The following is a 22,178-nucleotide window of genomic DNA, read 5'->3' as shown; positions in this document are numbered from 1 at the left end:
ATTTTTCATTACCTCGATTTGACAAAAAAATTTGGAAGCCGGTTTTGGACAGGATGAATATGAATTTGAGTCTTTTTGAATTATTGCATCTTTTTCAAGTCAAAACTTTGCTAAAAAATCGTTTTTCTGATATACATATCTGTCAGTACCAAACCGGTTTTAGTTGAATTTTGCTACCCAACTGTAAACTCTGTCAAATTTTTCATTACTGATGTTCATAAATAAGATGGAAATTAAAATATATTGGATTTGGTGTAATTTTCATAAATGCACCCTTTTCTGTGAATGCTTAGCAAACAATAACAAATTGGGAAAATTTGGAAACTTCAATTTTTTTTAATAATTTACAAAAGTTATTAAATTTGGATGGATGAACAAAGTTGTTGAAATAGAATTTATCACGCAGCGAAAAGATTTTTTATCTCAAAGGAAAGTGCCACAAAAACAAAGGATTTTTTCCTTTGATTTTGGGATAAATAAAAATTTTTTTTGTTGCAAAATTTGTCTTTTGGAAAATCTTTGATTCAAAATATTAATGCTTTGATACAAAAACAGTTTCTTTTGATTCAAAGTAACTTTCTTTTGCCACAATGTAATTTAATTTAGATTTAAAAGCATTTATTCATTGAACCATTTTCCATTTATTCCAATTGGAAGAAATTAAACACTGGGTCACAAACTGGTTCACTTGGAAAACCATCCATCAGCCGTGGTCCTGTAAAATTGCAAGCACTTATTGAAAATCTTCTATATTCACTCTTTAATCAACATAAACTTACCATACTTCATCCTGAATTCTCCTAACTAAGTAAACCCTGATCCACATTTTCACACGACCAGCCAAACTTGAATCGATTTTTCGTTTTAAATACTTCTTGCTCAATGCAAAAAACCTTCTAAGTTTGAAGTTTTTATTTTAAGAAATTATTCCTTTGCATTGAAAACATTTTTCTTTGGTTGAAAGAAAATTTACTTTGTTTCAAAATAAATATGGAATTGAAAAATTTCTTTTGAATCAAAAATTTGTTTAAAATCAAAGTCCAAAATTATTCGATTCAAAAAATTAATTCTTTCTTTCAAAAATTATTCATTTCAATCAAAACTATAATTCAAACATTAAAAACGTGTGATGGAATTTACAAATAATGTGTCAAATACCGTGCAATTTTGATAATTTTAAAATTGGTATTGTAATTGTGGTTTTATACAGTAACCTTTTTTTGTATAATTATATGGACCCGCAGAGCCAAAGTGCAAAAATGATCGATTTTGAGTAAATAATGCTAAACAGTTGTTAAATTTTTAAGATTTTAAAAATTATATTCGCATACTTATACGTTCGAAAGAAAATTGCAAATATTTGAAAAATGTATGGAAAAAGGCCAAACACAACAATTCAAATGCATGTTTTCCTGAAATTTGATTTAAAACACTTTTACCCCTTTGCATTATGACACTTCAAAGAGATTTCCATATCTTTGATTTGGATTTAGTAAAAGTAGATTCAGATATATTTTTCCAAATGATATACATACGTAGAAAGCCGATCAGTTCTTAGAACATGACCTTTTCAAAATGACCTTCGCGGGCCACACAGCCGTTTTTTTTCATGTTCAGTTTCACGAAGTTATTTCTGTTTTTTTTTTCTGTGTAATAAGGACCAAATACCACTGCACCCAGATGTCTCCAGCCTAATGCTACAGCGGATTTAAATTTCTGAGAAAATTTAACATTTGTAAATCGGGTGTCCAGTTTGCGGATTTAATTTTTTTGGTTTTTTGGTTCCATTTTTCCCATTAAGAGCTGGTTGCCGCCGTTTGAACGAATAAAACATTGGAGAAAGTGAAGTTTACCCTTAAAATCTCCATGAAGATTCGGTCATGTAAACAATGAAAAATTTGAAAGGGCAAGTAGAACATTATCATCCAAAAATAAGACGATAGGACAAAGGATGAAAAAGTAGGACACGTCCTACAACAGTCGGACGTCTGGTAAGCCTAGCTGTAGCTATCAATAGCGAAGGAAGGGAACAACCAAAATCATTACCCTAAAACACACGGCGGAGGAACGACGAAAAGACGGCGCTAGGGCGACGTGGTAGCAGCGAGATCGGCATATTTTTTGCTCCAGCAACCGACCATTGATGCCCGGGATCAGGACTTTTGGAGAGCAGACCACATTCAGAAACACCATCAGCAGCCATCAGCCAAAACCTACGAACCTGGAACGAATGTATGTACTAATGTAGCAGGGCAGGAATAAAAACCAGTTACAATATCGATTTTCTGCATCACGCCGTCGAACCATTTTCCTCATTCGAACCGGAAGAGGCCGTTCTTTGTTGGCTTCTTCTGGGATGCTGTTTTTTCAACTTGTTTCTTCTCTGCTTCGTCGTTTGTGTTCCCTTAACCGGCAAAAGTAAGAAGTGGACGTCGGAGTCTAGTTCGTTGAACACAAGGTTTCGGCTGCTGCCGGTGTGATGAAGTTGATGGGCGGTGGATGATGGTGCTTCTGTGAAATTGTTTCGATTGTCCACCCGCACATTCCGAAATAACGGGCAAACGATTCCCGGCAGGGCAGTCACAACATTCCATTTTCTGAAATTGCTGCTCCAGGAGTCTCCACACTCACCGAACTCACCCATTCTGCGGTGTGCGCTAATGGGAGTGTTTTAGCAGAAATTTTCGGTGGGTTTCGGAATTTTGCATGGAGGTGCTTAAATGGTTATTATTTCTTCATGCTTACGTTGGCAGTGGTCCAAAATGCTTCACCATCGAGTAAGATTTACACAAATGACAGAAATGTAATTATTTGATATTTTTCTTCAGAAACTTTGGCTGTACTTTGAAAATGCCGCTTTTGAAAAAAAAAATCTATCAGTATTTGTATTCGGGATCGAAATTTTAACAAATTTTCTGGTTAATTTGAATCTGTTGATCTTTAATCCAAGTTTTTCTTATTGGTCTATCGTTTGGAAAAATCTTTCGGAAGTTTTAAGATTTTCAAAAAAAAAAATAGTTTTTGAGTATCAATATTCAAAAACTCGGAAGATGGTCTCGAATAGACTTTTAAGGCAAAAAGAAACAAATTTTGCTCTCATATGTTTGGAAGTAAAACTTGGTATCACTTAGGTATTCGATATGATCCTTGTTAGAGTGGCTGCTCGCTTGCATGCATATGACGGGGCTTTTGAAGATAAGCTGGCTGTCGATTAGACTTCCAGTGTCTTTAAAAAACTCTAGCCGATCAAATACTATGCCTAGCGAGTTTGAAAAGAGGTTTTCTTAAAATTACAGCAATGCCTTGATCCTCATCCATAATAGCGTCGAAGTAATTGCTGATACTGTTGAAGGCGTCCTGTTCGTCCAGGGTGACAAACAGAGAGAAGCCGCTCAGTTACGCGTACTTTTTTTTAACGAACAGAAAGTGTCCTATTATGTATGTTGTGACCGGGATTCGATCTCATGACCATTGGCTTTGAAGACTTGAAGGCTATTTTCTGTGCCACGAGCGGCGGCCAAACTTATGGGGCATCAGGACGTACTTTTCAGAATTAAACTCTAGCTGTACTATAGAAGGGTGGAATCAAAACAAGATATCATAAGTTCAAAATTGAATAGTGCGCCTCTAACAAGGTTGTCAACTGACTATCAATTTAACCTTTTGAGCTTTACCTATAGAGCTCACGAGCAGACGTCTCTTTCTCGTCTTTAAGTCAGGCAAATCCAGGCAAAATTCCCCAGTAGCTCTTTAGTGTTGGTGAGATCTATGAAGCCTCACGTCTTTATTCCAGATACTAAACATTGAAAAGAACCCGTTGAATGCATTTATTTAACTTTATTGATGATCTTCGAAGATTTCATCTGATGACAATTACAATACTCATATTCGATTGGATAACCAGCGCAAGGTTTCGTCAGGCGACTTAGGCACATTCTCCAGCGTAGGCCACAGCAATCGATCCGAATGGTGAAGCCGAGCAGTATCGGACGCAATCGTTGGAGTAGGTTAATCCGTCAGATCCACAAACCGGAGTATAATCGTAGGGGCAAGCAGGGCAGCTATACTCGGTGTTTCCGGCAGGGGCAGCGTTACACTCACCGAAAGAGGCCACAGCAACCGATCCATAGGGAGAGGCCGAGCAATATCTGAAGCAATCGTTCTCGTAGGTGACACCGTCAGATCCACAAACTGGCATGTAGTATGCAGGGCAAACGGGGCAGCTATAATCGGTGTTTCCGGCAGGAGCCACATTGCATTCTCCGGAATAGGACACAGCCACGGATCCGAAGGGTGAAGCCGAGCAGTATCGGACACAATCGTTGGAGTAGGTGAGTCCGTCCGAGCCACAAACCGGAGTGTAGTCATAGGGACATGCTGGACAGCTGTAGACTCCAGTTCCGGCAGGAGCAGCCTCAGTGGTGGATGGGCGATGTTGTTTCGGCTTAGCCATAGCCGATCCCGAGATCGTGCATAGCACTGTGGTCAACAGAATGAAGGTCTTCATTTTGGAGAAGATTAGTGTAACTAGGACTGTGGCTGCTGGCACTTGGATACTGATGATGAGATGATACCATAAGCTAGCTTTTATACAATTTTCGTTGGTAAGATTGTCGTTGGGTGGCCGTTGAGCAATATTTATGTCAAGATAAGATGCGCGAATGTGCAAATTGTTTTTATATTTGCTAACATGTTGATTTTTTGATAACGCCAAATTTGGTTATCAAAAACAGTTACACAGTAAACGAAAATTACCGAGTTCGGTAATTTATTTTACAGAAACAGTTCTGTAATTCGAAAATTTTCGGTAATTGATTGAACTGACGTCTATTTTTACAGATCTTCATTAATTCACATCTAGAATTACCGAAGCTCGATAATTTATATGTAAACAAATCATTTTGCAATATATTTTCGGTAAAAAACGCCGAAAACTGTAAAGTAAAACTGAAAATATCGTTTCTTTCAAGACAAACGTCAAAATTCGATGGCAGTATTTCTCATTCCCCTTCTCGCTTTTGCAACCGTGTTGAATCGTGTGCTTGAGAAGCCGTCCGTCAAATTATTTAACAAGCAAGGGTCGCCATGATCGTCGGTTCGCGTGCGTGGAATTGTTTGTGGGTTTGTTTATTTTAGCGTCAAATTAAAGGTAAGTATGAAATTGTTAATAGTGCCCCACACTTGCTGCAATAGGATTCGTCCAGATGGAGCAAAAGTGCACAGCAGCTGGAATGTCAAAATCACCAAACATCCGCACTTTTTTTCCTTTAATCAACTTGCATTTCCGTTTCTTCCAGAGCAGAACGTCACTACTACCGGAATGGGAATTAACATAGTGGCGGCCGCAACATGCATTATCATCCACGTAAATAAAGACAAATGTTTATTCAGAAACATAACCATATAAGTTTAGTTGTTTTATATTAACTCACCATACCTTTTACCGAAATTTTTGTAGTATTATCGAAATACCGGTAACGTTTACCGAAAACTAAAATATTTTCGGTTATGTTAATCAATTTATTAGCCATATCGATGAAAGTTATGTTCTTTTATTAAGAACATTTAAGATTATGAAAATTACAGATGTGTTAAAAATTAGAAGAAATCAAAAGACCTTGAAAATGATCGAGTAGAATTTGATTCAGAAGCATTTTCATCACATGTCATCAACGATCATTCGTTCTCACTGCAAGCTTCACTTGCTGGGAAAACCTCACTTTGTCAACTACTTTGGGATGGTGGGGTCAACTTTTTCTGACAGCCTTACTTCAAAATAGTTGATCGGTGCTAAACAAATTCATGACGTGTGATGAAAATGCCTCTAAATAAAATTCGCTGATTTTCAAGGTTTTTTTATTTCTTCTAATTTTAACACATCTGTAATTTTCCTAATCTTGAATGTTCTTAATAAAAGAACACCACGTCCACCGATAAACCAATAAATTGATTAAAATCACCGAACATTTTACTATTTTCGGTAAATATTACCGGCATTTCGGTAATAATTACAGAAATTTCGGTAAAAACTACCGGGCTTTCGGTAAAATTTACCGGTTGTTCGGTAAATATTACCGAACTTTAACAGCTTTTCGGTAAAAAAAACACGGTATTTCGGTAATATTTACAAGTATTTCGATAATAATTACAGGTATTCGGTAATAATTTAAGATATTTCGGTAATAACTACAGGTGTTTCGGTAAACTGTACTTGTTGTTCGGTATACATTACTGAGCTTTTATTGCATTTCGGTTGAACATTACCGGCTTTTCGGTGTTAATTACAGGCATTTCGGTTCAACAATACCGGCTGATCTGTAATATAACGAGCTGTCACGTTGACAACTGTCAATATTTTGACAGATGAACTTAGACATGATCAGCCGAGTTTCGGTATTTTTCACCGAAAAAGGTCCGTAATATTTGACAGCTGTCACTTCTTGGCCATGAAAAAATTACCGAACAGTTTAACGAACTCCACATGTTAGGATTTCGGTAAAAAAATTACCGAACTCGGTAATTTTCGTTTACTGTGTATCTTTGATTGTTATGCCGAATATTTAACTTTATTATGCTTGTTAGAGCTTCAGAGTTAATTTTATTTTCTAAAATCTCTGTAAGAATTAAACTATAGAAAAACTTAAATTTTTTACAAAGTAAAATAATCGTTTGCACCAAATAGCCTTTGAATCTTTTTTTAGAGAAAATTTTCCCTTTCCGATTTCCGAGACGACGTTAAAAAATTGTTTCTTCTTTTCCTCTTTCGCAAACTTCAGACTGGTGCAGAAGAAGACTCCGTGACGTGTGCTGATTAGGTAACGCTTTTTTTTTTAAATGTAACTACTTTCAAAGTAACTACTACTTTCAAAGTAACTCTCGTCCGTAACAGCATCCACTTCCGTAGGACTTGGCCGATTGGGATACTACCAAGCTATAGAATCCTGGCACAACCACCCGGATGATTTTTGCACTTCTTTTTGCTGCAGAAAAGATCGAAGCTGAGTACGGGAAATCTTTTAAGCTTCTCCACACGTAGGAGACCGGATTAGGGTTAAACCGCGCTCTAAGATCGCGTTGCTTTTGAAATGGGAATGCCACCTCGCAGTCGAGACGTTTTGGTGTGCGCTTAGACCAACCCCAACTATAATCGCTAAACCTCAAATCGAGTGCTTTGCATCATCATTGCACCATGAGTGTATTCGAGAAATAGCATTTGGGTTTTTTCAAATATAGTAAAATCAATATACCTTACTCTTCAAAAACCAAGGCGACACATCGAGCACGCCATCCTATGGAGAAAGTTCTAACTACCATGTATAAACATCGACGATCTGAACTACTTTTGGCAGATTTTTGACTTGTAGGTGGCGCTGTTGCTGCTAGAGGTGGTGATGGCGGTACGATCAGTGGCTTTAGTAAGAACTTTCGTCAGTAGGTGGTGCTGACATGCGTGTCCTTGATGAGATGTATGGAGAAGGCTGAGAGTGAGGTATATTTATTTTAATATATTTGGTTTTTTACTGAATGTTTGCATGTACAGTGTACATTGTATACAACCGAATATGTAACCAGCATAACCTGTACTGCCTAGTTCAGTAGGGATCATTGATTAAAGCGCGTACCATGCAAGGAAGCGCCTTAGTGAGCAACGAAGGAGGACCACCTGACATTCCCTAGCGCACCACCAACCAGCGCGATTAGGTCAACGGGAGCGTATTTGGCGGATAGATGGTGCTGTACGTCTTGGTAGCACCATTACCAAGAATGACAAGAGGGCATGATGGGAGGAATCCATGGATGCACCATAAAACCTTTGACCTGGATCGGGGTCAAAGACCGCATGCAAGATCCGCTTCATTTGGATGGAAGATCTCGACGAAGCCACACAATCCTGTGAACGCCATCAACCAGCTGTGAAGAGCGTTCGAACATCCAGGACCCCGATATTTGGCTTTGGAAAACCATCCCGCCGTGCCAGCGTCCGTCAACCTTGGCAGCATCCGTTTACCCGTGCTGGCCATTCTAGGGCTTGAACCCATTGGTCGGATTACCGGCCTCAGTCAACCTTGCTGTACGTCATCCCGTGCCGCACCTGGCCTGGCTCTTCGACCGGCCGTACACTGACCGCGTGTGTCGACCATTTGCACCGGAATTCCCCCCAGAGGTGTTCGGAATTTGTGTAGTGCAATCAGGCAGCCATCAACAACCGACGGCCAGGACGTCAGAGGTGGGCAAGCCGTGCATGCAGTACCAGCAGTGACCCGTTGACCTACCTGTGACCCACGTTCCAGGGGTCCTTCCGGCATCCGTTCCGGGGAGAAGCCCTTCCTTGGCCCAAGTGCTTCGGCTGTAGCAGCTCGCCACCTGTAAGACGCCACCCTAAGTAGGACAACCCAGCTTAATCTAGGGAGAGTTCCGGTGACCATTTGTGTGTACCCCAAGATAGGGAAATAAAGGTGGGATTTCTTTAATGCGCATTTAAGGTGTTTCCTTGTTCCGAAAACTTATCGAGTGTGCCGACCTTAAGGCTTAGAGGGAGGGTTCTTGCTCGGATGAGCAGTCTGGGGAACCGTTGGTTACAAATATTGGTAACAAAATGTGAACAAACCTGGTCATATAACAACCAAGAGTTAAAAAATCAGTGAGTTGGTAAGAACGCAACTGATCGACGACCGAAATAGCAACCAATACGGTTTGGTCAAATAACCCGCAGGTTCAGCCTTTGTGCATTGCTTAAACCGTATTCGTTCGCCCCACTCGCTCCACCTTCCAAGCTCAGTTCAAAACTGGAGCACTACCGGTGCAAAACAGATACTGTTTGAGCAGTACCCAAAGTAGCAACCAAAAGTAAAGTGGGACTTAAACGCGTCCCAGCCAACATGAAATCGTAAAAGAAATCAACGGCAAAAATCAGTTTCGTAAATGTATACACTTAATATTCGGCTTTATCGCATATTCGTCGTAGGAGATGCAATAGGCGAATGAATTACGATTTTGTTACGATATGATAAAATAAGTCGTTTTACATGACAGGAAACAGCCCCGGAAATGAACTGGCTCACACTGTCTTTTACGTTGGGTAAGTCTTGGGTTTATATTTTAAATTTTTGGTTAACTAAAAAACGGTGGCAAAGGATTCTAAAATATGGCTTATGATAGAAGAATAAAAATTGTCAAGAAAATTTGGAACGACTAGTTACAATCAAAGCCGAAAGAAAACTTGCGGTGGTGGTTTTTGAAATGCCAGCTTTTCTAGTAAGGTAAGTGATTATGTTTCTAGAACTTGAGATCATTTTTTTTCCTTGTAGGGGAGAGCCCACTGCGACCAGTAGTTGATCTATTGTGGTAATTACCCCGCGTTACTGTATGCTATCAGACTCCCCTGCACTGTTGATTGAAGTAACAGTTGATTGCTGATTGAGCATCTTGTTCCAATCGGGTATGATATCAAAGATATATGATATAACCTTCTTAGGACTTATGTACAACCATATGTCTTGTGCGCTTATCAATTAAGCCCCAAGTATACGCTCTCTTCGATTTATGAGGGCGCAGCAGTTGCATAGAAGAAGCTCTGCAGTTTCTTTTTCGAACCCGCAGAACCGACAGTCGTCGATAAATTTTACATAATGTTAAATATTTCAATGAGACATTTCACATAATGTTAAATACAAAATTTTGTTTGTTCTAAAATTCGAACCGGGAATTCTTATTTAGTATTTTTTTCAAACACTTATTTATTGGGATTTTAACTTCTTCAAGTCATTCACCCCATTTTTATTTTCAGAATAAGTATAACAATCTTGAATGTGAACCTTCAACACGCGTCATCACAATTCAGGTTTTGGAAAACTATAGGGGAGGATGGGGATACTTGATCCCCTTTTCTTATTTTCATCATATCTTTTTGTGAAAATTCAGTAACTCGCCGTCTTTTGCATTTTCTGACAGCATTTAATTTTAAGTTTATATGCTCCAAAAATTAAAACTATACATGAACTAGTAGGTGAATTGCAAGCATTTTCGTGAGACTAAAAAAATTGTGATATTTTTTAAGTTATAGAAGACTTGATCCCTTATTCAGGGTGCCCTGACCCTAGGCAAAAATCTAATAAAATTTGAAGACAAAAGGTCCGTTGACTTTTTCTTGCCATATTAGTTCTCATTTTACATTTTGTAAGTATCAGACAAAGATAATGATAAAGGTTTGACTTCTACCCTAGAGTTATTGCATACTTTAAGGAGCAATTTTCTAGTTTCTAGATAAATACAGTATTATTAGCCCTTTTTAGCAGATAGTTATTCGATAAACATTAGTTATTGGTCAAATATTAGTAATTTCATGATAACCAATGATTACGATCCATTCAGATGAAAAGTATATCTTTTTGGGCTCTAGGGATCAATTATACCCATAACATACATTTTAGAAAACTTCTTCTTAAAAAAATTGAGAGTTTACTATTGCTTTGAAAATATGGCGTTATTAAGTTCATATTTCACGCTAATGATTGACATATTGGAATAAATTTTTTTATTCTTTTTTTTTCATGTGAGAAACATTTTAAAGTGATAGAAAAAGATCTTCTAATCACATTTTGTAAAATTTTTCAAACCAAGTTCAACAACTCGAAAATTATTTTTTTTTAAATTTGTTAAGATAACAGCAGTGTTGTTCTGTTCTGTTTGGCACATTTTCCTAGAACACTTGATATTTGTAGGACATTCCTGTTTCGAGATATAGCGAAGGGTTCAAGTATCCCCAGGGATCAAGTATCCTCATTCTCCCCTATATGTAAATAAAAAAAAATAGATCTTTCATCAGCAATCTGATTCTGTACTGAATAACTGAATTGTGAATCTTAATCGGAATCTGATTTTGCTTTTGATTCTTTTTGGTACTGTAATCAAAGCTAATTTTAAATCAGTTTTTTTACATACAAATTTCTCAAATAGAATGAGACTCGAATAAATAACTGAACTAGGCAGATCTAAATAAAATTAGTCGGCGAAATTCAACATTTTGAAACCATCGTATTTGGGTATTTGGTTAATGTATATGAAGGGGGGTGGCGTATTATGACATGGGTATTCATTCATTTCTTTTAAGAGTCTGTTGATAAACATTTTATACACATCACATATGAATTTCTGATTGATTTTTCCGAAATCGTATTTTAATCACAAAAATAAACATAACACGCAACATAAAGGCGTTCGTCAAATCGTTTAATGACCCAAATCGTAAAACACTGCTCATTGGTTTAAAATCCCTGAGAAAAAAGGAATAAAAAAAAATGACACTCCATCCTACCTCACATAACGTCTCGTTTCAACAATCAATCGGAGGTCTATTTGCTTTATATCATCAAGAGTACACGGAAAAAAATTGCATGGGTTTTCCAAATACAGCATCATGATAATTTTACTATGTCCTTGATCTAGTGTTTTCTACCACGATTTAGTATTTTCTACCAGAAATCTGGGTTCAAGTACTACAACATAGTATTTTTACTATGCGAACTTTGACAGCTCATAGTAATTTTCTCGTGTCTAAATTACCATGCGCGTGATATTTGGATATTGCACGATTTGTGTTCTTGCAATTACTATGCGCATGGTAATCGTCTTTTGTGAAGTCGGAAATACTATATCCATGGTAAATTCTTCATTGTGCGCTTCGTTTGAATGTGTTTTGTTTTCTTTTTGGTCGTTCGTCGCGATTTAGGAACGCAAACAAGCTGTCCGGCGCGGATAAAATTGTGTGTTTAGTTTAACAATCAAATTGTGATCATAAAGCTGGCCTCCTATCCGGCCATCTCTCGGTCCCGGCTCAAATCGCTAAAAAATTCTACTGGAAGTGCTGGAGCCGGAAGCCGAATTTTATTCATTGGCACTTCGATTTCAAGAGGCAATTGCTTAAGTCCCAGACCCCCGCCCCGGAAGTTTAACATCGATGGCCAAAAGGAGTTCCGAAACATCCCAAATCGGTGTGGAAAAAAACGAGATTCAGCGGTTTAAGCGTAAGTTGAAATAATTAATATCAATATTCCCAATAATTGATTTTTATAAATTTGTTTTCAGAATATTCCAATTTATCATCGATGTGATTCGGTACGGCGTACTGTGCTTCACACGAAGAAAAGATATGCTAGTGAAACACTACTAAGGAAATAAAAAAGTAATATGAAAAAATTGCATTTTCAATTAAAGGGCTCAAAATATCAGAATAATTAGTAAAATCGATTATGCTACGAGATATTCATACCATGCTGCATAGTAATTCTACTACTTGGATCATGTTAATATGCTTGTTTCTATCATAACACATACTATTTTGAAAATTGAACATATTATTTTTACCATGCATGATGTAAAAAATACTCATGATTTCATTGACAATTTTACTATGAACGTAGTCGAAATTACTATGCGCAGCCAAAATTACCACAAAGTAAAATTACTATGTGCATGGTGATATCAAGAACAAAACATTATTGACTCAAAAATATGGTTGCGTGTTGTTCATTTAAACCACGGATCTAGTAATTTTACTATGCTTTTTTTTGTGTGTACAACACACCTCCTTTAGACTGTGATTTTAATTGTGAAACGAAGTGCAAATCTCTAAATATCGTATATTTATGACGGCAAGACATTTTGGGGGATCTCGTTTTTTCCTCTGCTTCGGCCTACCGGAATCAAAGTATGCGCGCTGCAACATGCGGATGAATCTGAAACAGAAAACAACTGTTAGTAGAATAAATCAACTTATACAACAAATTAAACTTACATTTTCGCTTTCTGATGTGTGTCTTTCAAAAAAAACCTTCTACCATCTTCTGTTTTTGTGACATTCTAAAACTAAATTTTTGAATCTTTAAGTTGACTTGAATAAAATAGCCAAATTCGCCATATGCTAGCTTATATTAGCGATGAGCAGATGAGAAATCCTCGATAACCAAAACAACTTTACAGCAACGCTGATTTGTTCGTACACCCAAAATTCAGCCTTTGTGCCAATGGCGTGTAGTCAATTTCATAGCATCATTGGTACAAGAAGATAACGCGACCGGCACTGATTCGATTTGCGCCCACCGGCATTAACCTCCCAGCGCAACCGAATTGCGTATGTCTGAATGAAACAAAATAAAAACGTTTTCGCGTCCCTCCCCATCGCATCACAAGCCGAAGAAGGATGGAAATAAATACCGGCCAACACCAGGCAGCAAGCGAACCGAGCACTGTGCGTGTGAATGTAGCAAAAGCAACAACAAAAACATCCTTCTAATTCAATCAACCGGCAAACACGGCTAAGCTGTGCGTGTGTATGTAGCAAAAGCAACAACAAAAACATTCCTTCAATTCACAGGCAAACAACACCGGCCAAGCTGCCCGGCTTTAGCAGCTGTGTATATGTAGCGTGTGTATGTAATAGCAGGCAGTAAGCAAAGCACAGTTCTCATTCAATGGGTTTCCCGTTCCTTCACTCCCGTTCCCTTTCCCGTTTCCATCTTAAGGCAAAGGAATGCATTGAAAGGAGGCCAAACGCCGGGAAGCCGCTGTTGTACGTTTTTTGTGATTGATCGGTAACAGAAAGCCTATGACAAATATACCTCGTCCTACATGAAGCTCGAATAGTACACTGGTTAGAATGTCGGACTGGCAAGACGATACAATTGGTGATGTGAGTTCGATTCTCACTACAGCGCTGTGGTTTTAATTTTTATTTTCTTGTTTCCGGGATGAATTATCCAATAGGAAGGAAATCCCATAAAATGTTTTTCTTGTTTCGCTTGAATGTAGTGGTCATCATTTTGGTTGGGAGTCGAGTCCTTATGCCAGTTACGGTTTTTCAAACATACCGTCTTCGGCACAGTGCACATTTCAGAGCATTATCGGCACAGAGATTTGCTAAAAAGGCATTGGATTTTTGCAACCTCTTCTATGGGTGTAGATATCGATGTTGATCAAGTAAAACGGTACGTTAAATTTAAAATCATTGGCATGGAAGAGGCAACCATACGAGTTTTTATAACAACTAGTAGACTTTTTTATCCGTGCGAGTGGCCGGCGAGTCCCCAGACCTGAACCCTATGAACTTCGCTGTTTGGAGTATGTTGGAGGCCGAAGTCTGCTCTAAGAAACGTGACGTTGTGGAGGTCCTGAAGCGACATCTCGTGGCAGCCTGGGAATACCACAAGAACACCTTCGGGCCTCATACGATGCGTTCCTCGACCATCTGCGGCGAGTGGTTAAACTCAAGGGCGAACAAGTCGAACTTTACCAGTGAATTTTGAAAAAGTAATTTGTTTTCAAGAGAAATTGAATGAATTTGAAATAAAAAATTGTTGTTTTGATCAATTTATATGTTTATTTCAATGTAGCACTTCAATTGCCGGTGTAAGTGAAATGACAGAGGTTTATTTCCAAAGTTCATCCTCACCTGAAGCGGCTCCTAAAATCGAGTGATTTGGGAGACTCGACTATCGTCATCTCACGAGCGGCACCGAATAGGGGCCGATGTATTTTTATACTTTTAATTTTTTTTGTCCAAATGCGTTTACTTTACTACAAATTTATCACACATTTAAAGTCAATTTACGCAAATCATGAATCTAGAAAGTATCTAGATAAATTCATAATAATTTTATACTTTTAAGGTAAGAAAGTGGAATTTCAATGTTTGTTATGTTGTTACATAATAATAAACACGCGCCTTAGGTGCTGGCCGCTTGCTGTTCCTGCAAGTATTCTAGGAAAGCTTTTTACCACTTTAAGATTTAGTTTAGGCGTGGCCTCGTGGCAGCGTGTTTGGCTGTCATCTCGAAGGGTAGCGGATCAAGTCTGGCATCGGGACTTGATTTTTATCATTTGATTATTTGATTGCTTTAGTAAGCAAATAAAACAAATATGTAGCAGAAATCGCGTACGTGTCGGCATCAATCAAAACAAAGCAATCAATTCCATATTCGTTTTCTCTACACGCTTAGTGTTGCATCGTCCCGGCCAAAAACGAACATTAGTTCGTTCAAATTTTGAGTTGTTGTACGTCAAACCGATAATGCCAACTGTAATATCAAGCTGAGAAATCCATCACCAGCTGGTATTTATAATCGCTTGTAAACAATTTTTTTACATCGGGAAGCACGACCTGTCAAAGCTCGCGATAGTATTGGTAAGGGCACAAGCAACACTGGATATTTTCAGAATTTGCCACCTCACTACCGGTGCAAAAATGAGCGCACAAACAAACACAAAACACTAAAAAGTGCACTATTGGTAGTGCACCGGTGCAAAACTGAACGAAAACGAATACGGTATAAGTAAGATGAGTAGAGCTGATGGGAGAAATTGAATGAATGCCGAGAAACGGGCAGCACTACATGAAGGGCAGCAGAGTTTTAAAATAGGGCTGGTTTTGACCTAAGAAAGAGATTAGAGGAGAAAATAAAATTTTAGTTTTTGTTCGTTTTACAATTATACGTGTGAGCTGAATAGAAGGCCATTCAAATTGGTAATGGAACTTCAAAGTTTCAATTATGAACTTAACTTCATTGATTTAGCTGATTAAGCTGTGTTCGGTCATTTTAACGAGACGAAGGTACATATCTATCGCAAATTCGACTTTCTGCGCGCCTTCTGGTAGCTTCAGTTAACATTGCTATATATTTTGCGTTCCAGAAGACGGATCACACCCTGTTAAGCCAAAAAATTATTTAGTGGACTCGCTTTTAAGCACTACTACTGTACATGATTAGAACAGTAATAACAAAAAAAAACACTCAGTTCAATGCATTATTTTAACTTTATTGATGATCTTCGAAGATTTCATCTGATGACAATTACAATACTCATATTCGATTGGATAACCAGCGCAAGGTTTCGTCAGGCGACTTAGGCACATTCTCCAGCGTAGGCCACAGCAATCGATCCGAATGGTGAAGCCGAGCAGTATCGGACGCAATCGTTGGAGTAGGTTAATCCGTCAGATCCACAAACCGGAGTATAATCGTAGGGGCAAGCAGGGCAGCTATACTCGGTGTTTCCGGCAGGGGCAGCGTTACACTCACCGAAAGAGGCCACAGCAACCGATCCATAGGGAGAGGCCGAGCAATATCTGAAGCAATCGTTCTCGTAGGTGACACCGTCAGATCCACAAACTGGCATGTAGTATGCAGGGCAAACGGGGCAGCTATAATCGGTGTTTCCGGCAGGAGCCACATTGCATTCTCCGGAATAGGACACAGCCACGGATCCGAAGGGTGAAGCCGAGCAGTATCGGACACAATCGTTGGAGTAGGTGAGTCCGTCCGAGCCACAAACCGGAGTGTAGTCATAGGGACATGCTGGACAGCTGTAGACTCCAGTTCCGGCTGGAGCAGCCTCAGTGGTGGATGGGCGATGTTGTTTTGGCTTAGCCATAGCCGATCCCGAGATCGTGCATAGCACTGCGGTCAACAGAACGAAGGTCTTCATTTTGGAGAAGATTAGTGTAACTTGGATTGTGGCTGCTGGCCCTTGGATACTGATGATGAGATGATATCAAAAGCTAGCTTTTATACAATTTTCGTTGGTGAGATTGTCGTTGGGTGGCCGTTGAGCGATATTTATGTCAAGATAAGATGCGCGAATGTGCAATTAATTTCCATATTTGCTTACATGTTGGTTTGTGATAAAACCAATTTTTATTATCAAATTCAGTTATGTTTGAATTGATATGCAGAATGTTTAACTTTATTATGCTTGATTCAATTTTAATTTCTAAAATCTCTGTAAGAAATAATCGATAGAAAATCTTAAAATATTTACAAAATAAAATAAATGTTTGCACCATATAGCTGTTGAATCTTTTTTCGAGAAAAGTTTCCCTTCCGAGACGTCGTAAAAACATTGTTGTACGTTATTTCAAAAACAAAAAAAAAACGCATTTCCACAAACACACTCTCGCCCAGGCCACCCAGAAATGCCGCTCATGGGGGTTGATGGAAATGTGAACACATAACGACGACACTGGCGAAGGAAAACTGTTGACGAAGTTAGGCGCGGGTGCTGAAACCAAGAAGAGCAGGACCAACAACAGGGGCGAGAGAGCAACAACAAAAAAAATCCATCCAGTAATTGCTCACAGATTGTTTGTTTTGTTGCGTTGGCAAATTTGTGGCTCCGGACAATGTGTAAGGACAACTCTCCCGGGGCCCTCTGCTGGCTGCCCGGGCAGATGCTGTGGGATTCATGGCTTTGATTATGTTAATTTGTTTCGCAATCGCTAAATCTGGAGATGCCTCCATGTTTTTCTTTCGTTCGGGGACAAAGTTGCTCGCTGATGAAGTTTTGGCCATCAGGGGACACAAAAAAGTGGATTAATATTTCTAGGAACACTCGATATTAAAACAATGCCATCTTCTACGAATATCCACTGAAGAATGAACTCAGAATATGACTTTAGTTAAAAAACCTTAAATTTAAATCTTTAAAAAATACATATAATGTACCGTTCCACGCTCCATATAGAGTACTTTCGTATGTGAAACACGTCTTTCAACTTACACCTCCATTCTGAGGTTTTTTTTTTCCAAAAATCAAAAAAAGTTAGTGGAAAAGTAAGAATTATTTTTATCGATGAAAGGCTGTATTGAAATTTATAGGATTTCTGTAGAAAGTCTACGAGTACGTTGATGATGGTACATTTCAAACTCCTGGACGGCCCAAGTACAGGTGTTAGGTAGGCTCTATACTCTATACCACAGTTTGTGACGGGTTTTTATCTGGATGATGCATCCTCATGGCTTCTACTCTAACACTAATAAAAAGACTATTCCAGTATTCATTTTCAAATGAAAGCAGTGTTGACACCTGTCTTCAGTGGTTGATGAGATAGAGTCACTACTGGAATTACGTACATACTTAAATACTTTAGGTATCCGCGCAGATTGTCCTACGTATTTAGAAGGCCGAATTAAAAGATTTCCACTGCTGGGGATCTGGAGCCAGCAGGTTCACTTGCAGCCGGCAATGATTCTCGTCAACTGTTCATATTTCTGTGTTGATTTCCCTCGACATGGTTGAATTTTAGACTTGCTGCCTTGTCGAGTTTGCTCTGCATATCCGTTTGTGTTTGGACAAGCTATACGATATCGTTAACTATGTCTTAAGATCGTTCCGCTGCTACATTATCGAAGGATTTCACGACAAATAATCCTCGATTTGGCAATCCCTCAGCAGCTTCTGAGATCGGAGAGAAAAGAAAGACCACCTGTCAGGGCTTCAAAGATTCTTAATCATGTTGTAGATGTTGTGGACACGCCATTTCAACAACGAGGCGGCTTCATTCCTACGCTGTATTGAAAATGTCTGCGGCAAAAACTTCCTCCACACTTTTGACCTAGGAACTAAGTAACATCGCGAAATTCCTTTAGGGTGCGGAAAAAGCTGCGGATCCAGGTATTATTATGATCATTGTAGTGAAGACCGCAATCATGAAATTCCCCAAAACATTTCGATTGGTACTGCGAATTTGTATTGAGGAAAGGATGTTTCCAGAAGTATGGAAACGGCAAAAGCTGGGTTCGGTTGCCCAAATCAGGGCAGCCTTTAAGGAACTCAAAGACATACATGCAAATACACTTACTTGACACACTAAGAAAGGCTATGGATGCTGAAAACAATCAGCTTTCTTTTTTCTTATTAAGGTCAATTAATTTTAGAGCTGCAAACGAAAAAGAAATCTTTGAATAATGCTAAGTTATTCGGTTTAAGATTTATCTACGCCATGCTATATTGTTGAGGTCGTAAGGCCGAACAATTTGTAGGTCAAAAGACCGTAAGACCGTTGATAGGCGTACGGTTTGATGAAGTGGAAAATTGATAACTCTGAAGACCAATTTTTTTTTTATTAGAAGTCATGCGCAGAACATACTGAAAAGGTCTGTGGAATACCAACCTATGGATTCGCAGATGATTATCTTCTGGTGGTAAGAGGTTTGTGCATAAGCACATTATTTGATATAATGCAACAAGCTCTGCGCTCTGTTGAACGATGGTGTTCTCATGTAGAACTTTCAGTTAATCCTCTAAAAACTAATATTGTTTTATTTACTAAAAAACGTATCACCCGTGGGGTGCGCCCTCTGCTATTTTATGGTTCCGAAATCACCGTGTCTGATCAAGTTAAATATTTGGGTGTCATTCTTGACTCCAAATTAAACTGGTCAGATCACATCGAATTCAGAATCAAAAAAGCATGCATGGCCTTCGGACAATGCCAGGAAAAACTGGGGACTCAAACCCAAACATATTCACTGGATTTACTCCACAATAGTAGGACCAATTTTGGCCTATGGGTGTCTAGTGTGGTGGCAGAAAGGAGAAGTTGCAACAGTTCGGACAAAACTAAATCACCTTCAAAGAATGTGTCTCTTAGGGATGTCCGGATCGTTCACTACAACTCCTACTGCAGCACTAGAAGCTCTGTTTTCTATCAAACCTCTACACTTGTTCCTATAACAGGAAGCCTTTTCATGTGCTTTTCGTCTACAGGCAGTTGGTCTCTGGCTGTCAGGAAATATCGAAAGATCATCGAGTCATACAAATGTGTGGCCTAAATTAGTTAGATTAAACAAGTTTAATTTAGCGCCAAACAATTTAACACTCTCGAGTAGTTTTCCCTACATGAGGTTTAAAGTCAAATTTCCTTCCCCTCAAGAATGGTTATCAGGTTTCGTAGAGGACCAAATGTCCTCTCATATTGTATTCTATACTGACGGTTCATTATCAAACGGCCGTGCAGGTGCAGGAATTTACTGTCACGAGTTGAACATAGAACATGCTCAACCTTTAGGAAAATATTGTACAGTCTTTCAGGCTGAGCTATATGCTATTATTTATGTATGGAGTGGAAATTGTACTTCAAAAGAAGATTATGTTCAGAACAATTTATTTCTGTTCAGATAGCCAAGCAGCTATCAAATCACTCAGTGCTTCCAGTTCTAGATCAAAACTGGTAATAGCATGCCGGAAAGCAATGGTAGAACTTGCTGAAGGCAATGGATTAAACCTTCTATGGGTACCCGGACATAAGGGAATTTTTGGAAACGAGTGCGCCGACGAACTCGCCAGAGCTGGATCGGAAAAGGAATTTTGCGGACCAGAGCCGGCTGTCCCAATATCGCCATGTTGGTTCAGAAACAAAATTCAAACTTGGTCCTCTAACCAGCATAAACGATACTGGAAAGAGTTGGACACGTGTCGCCAAACTAAATTATTTTTAGGTAAACCATCTCCAATCATATCGAGTTACTTGTTAACTTTAAGTAAATCTCATTGCAGCATCTTGATCAGAGCACTCTCCGGTCATTGTAAACTCAACTATCACATGCACAACATTCAGCGCGCTGAATCTCCAGTATGTGGTAGTTGTGAATCAGATGTGGAAGATCCCTTCCATCTTATATGTTACTGTCCCTCATTTGCCAGTCTACGTTTTCGTACTCTGGGATCTTACGCTATAAGCGAATCTGAGTTTAAGACATTAAACTTAAAAGACATGCTATCATTCCTTACCGAATGTAGAAAAGAGCTTTAATGCTAATAATCCCTAGTGGATAGGCTTTATGCCATCTTAAATAGATTGAATTTATTTCTTCCTTTTATAGGTTTTTCAGGTTTCTGAAGGTTTCTTAAGAAAATAAAAATCGATTTTTTTTAAGTATAAAAGCATTTAAGAAGAAAATCATATAAATTGCAATATTAGCAACTAATCGGCGGTATTTGAATGGCTGGATCCTGGATCCTGTATGATCCCGTTTTTTTTTTACTAAGAATTATCTCAATGTACTCTCTTGGAGTCCCAGCATATGGTAATCTCAAAATAAACCGAATATAAATTTAGAGAGAACTTTTTCAGAAAACAAGATGCCCAACCATAGGTTTCATATTTTTCATCGTTTGTTTTAAGTAACCTCTGAATAAATCCGGGAATTTTTCATTGAAATCCGGGCAACAGGACCGGGTGCTCTAATTTTGTATTAAATATCCGGGCAAACCCGGATAAAAGTGGGCAAACTGGCAATTTTAGTAGAGAGAATATTATTCAGATGAATGTGCATCTCACTTACTATAATGCAAATCCCACTCCCAAACGGTTCAGCAATTCCATCGTCAATTAAATTGTAAAACAGCTTACATGATCTTACAATCGCTAGAGCTGTCTACGATGCGGTAACATAGGGTCCAACAATCGGACTATTATATATCAAAATGAATTTTTGAGTGTATCGGCAATTTTATAATTTTAGATATTTTATGAATTTGGAAATTATTTTGGAATTTCCATATGGTCTTTAATGTCAGTATAAATTTTTGTCTAATAATCATAGGTCGGCAACCTGCGGCTCCTGAGCCGCATGCGACTCTTCTGATGTAAAGCTGCGGCTCTTTAGCTCACTGCGCTAATATTGCATATATTTTTGAATAAAATATTTATAAAATCGTGCTTAAGCGACAATTGCGTCTTGTGACCTGGCATACAGATTTATATAGGTTCAGAAGAGAATTTTGAAATTTCATCCGCTCTAGAAACAAGCGGAAAGGACCAAATGGCAAAATAGCATTTTTTAAGCCTAATTTTACAATTTTTTAAAGATTTATTTTGCGATGATACTTCAATCTGTTTAGTAATTTTTAAGTCGTGTGTGTATTTTTGAGTGAATCAAACAAATTAGTTGAGCTGTAGCTAACAGAAAAATCAAAGTTTATCATTTTCAAAAAAGTAGCTCTGAGACAGCCTCTGTTTTGTAATCAAACAACAAAACTCGCATGCCCTCTATGAAAATTGATCTGGTGAAATTTGCAAAATCGCATGAGAACCAATCAATTTAAAAAAAAAAATCACAACTTTGATGCGTAACAACATTAAAATTTTATGAAATCCACCTCAATCCTTTCTTATTTATTTGAATGGCAATCGATTATTTTATGCATCTTTTTGGCTTTCTTACAGAAAGGCATAGGGAACGGTCAGTTGGGGATATCATTAATTAAGGGTCCAAGACCCCACTTTATAGGTACCAATCGACTCAGCTCGACGAGTTACGATGATGTCCGGGAATTTGTATGTTCCATAAAAACGTTCTTAACACATTAACTCCTATTCTAGGTTTCACGATTTTGATGAATTT

General features: G+C 38.4%; 1 protein-coding gene across 1 annotated transcript; it reads right to left on the bottom strand.

Moving 5' to 3' along the window:
- Positions 1 to 3,817: 3,817 nt before the first annotated feature.
- LOC129741551 (serine protease inhibitor dipetalogastin-like) lies at positions 3,818 to 16,543 on the bottom strand. The gene is made up of 3 exons (XM_055733293.1): positions 15,901 to 16,543; positions 8,066 to 8,465; positions 3,818 to 4,584 (listed from the first exon to the last, which is right to left on the bottom strand). The coding sequence occupies exons 1-3, from the start codon at positions 16,477 to 16,479 to the stop codon at positions 3,926 to 3,928; spliced, it is 1,638 nt and encodes a 545-aa protein (XP_055589268.1). The 5' UTR covers positions 16,480 to 16,543; the 3' UTR covers positions 3,818 to 3,925.
- Positions 16,544 to 22,178: the final 5,635 nt, after the last annotated feature.

This window comes from Uranotaenia lowii, chromosome 2 (assembly GCF_029784155.1).
Source record: "Uranotaenia lowii strain MFRU-FL chromosome 2, ASM2978415v1, whole genome shotgun sequence".
In the NCBI taxonomy this organism is placed as follows: Eukaryota; Metazoa; Arthropoda; class Insecta; order Diptera; family Culicidae; genus Uranotaenia; species Uranotaenia lowii.
The sequence above is the reverse complement of the archived record's forward strand: the minus strand, read 5'-3'. Positions and strand labels throughout refer to the sequence as shown.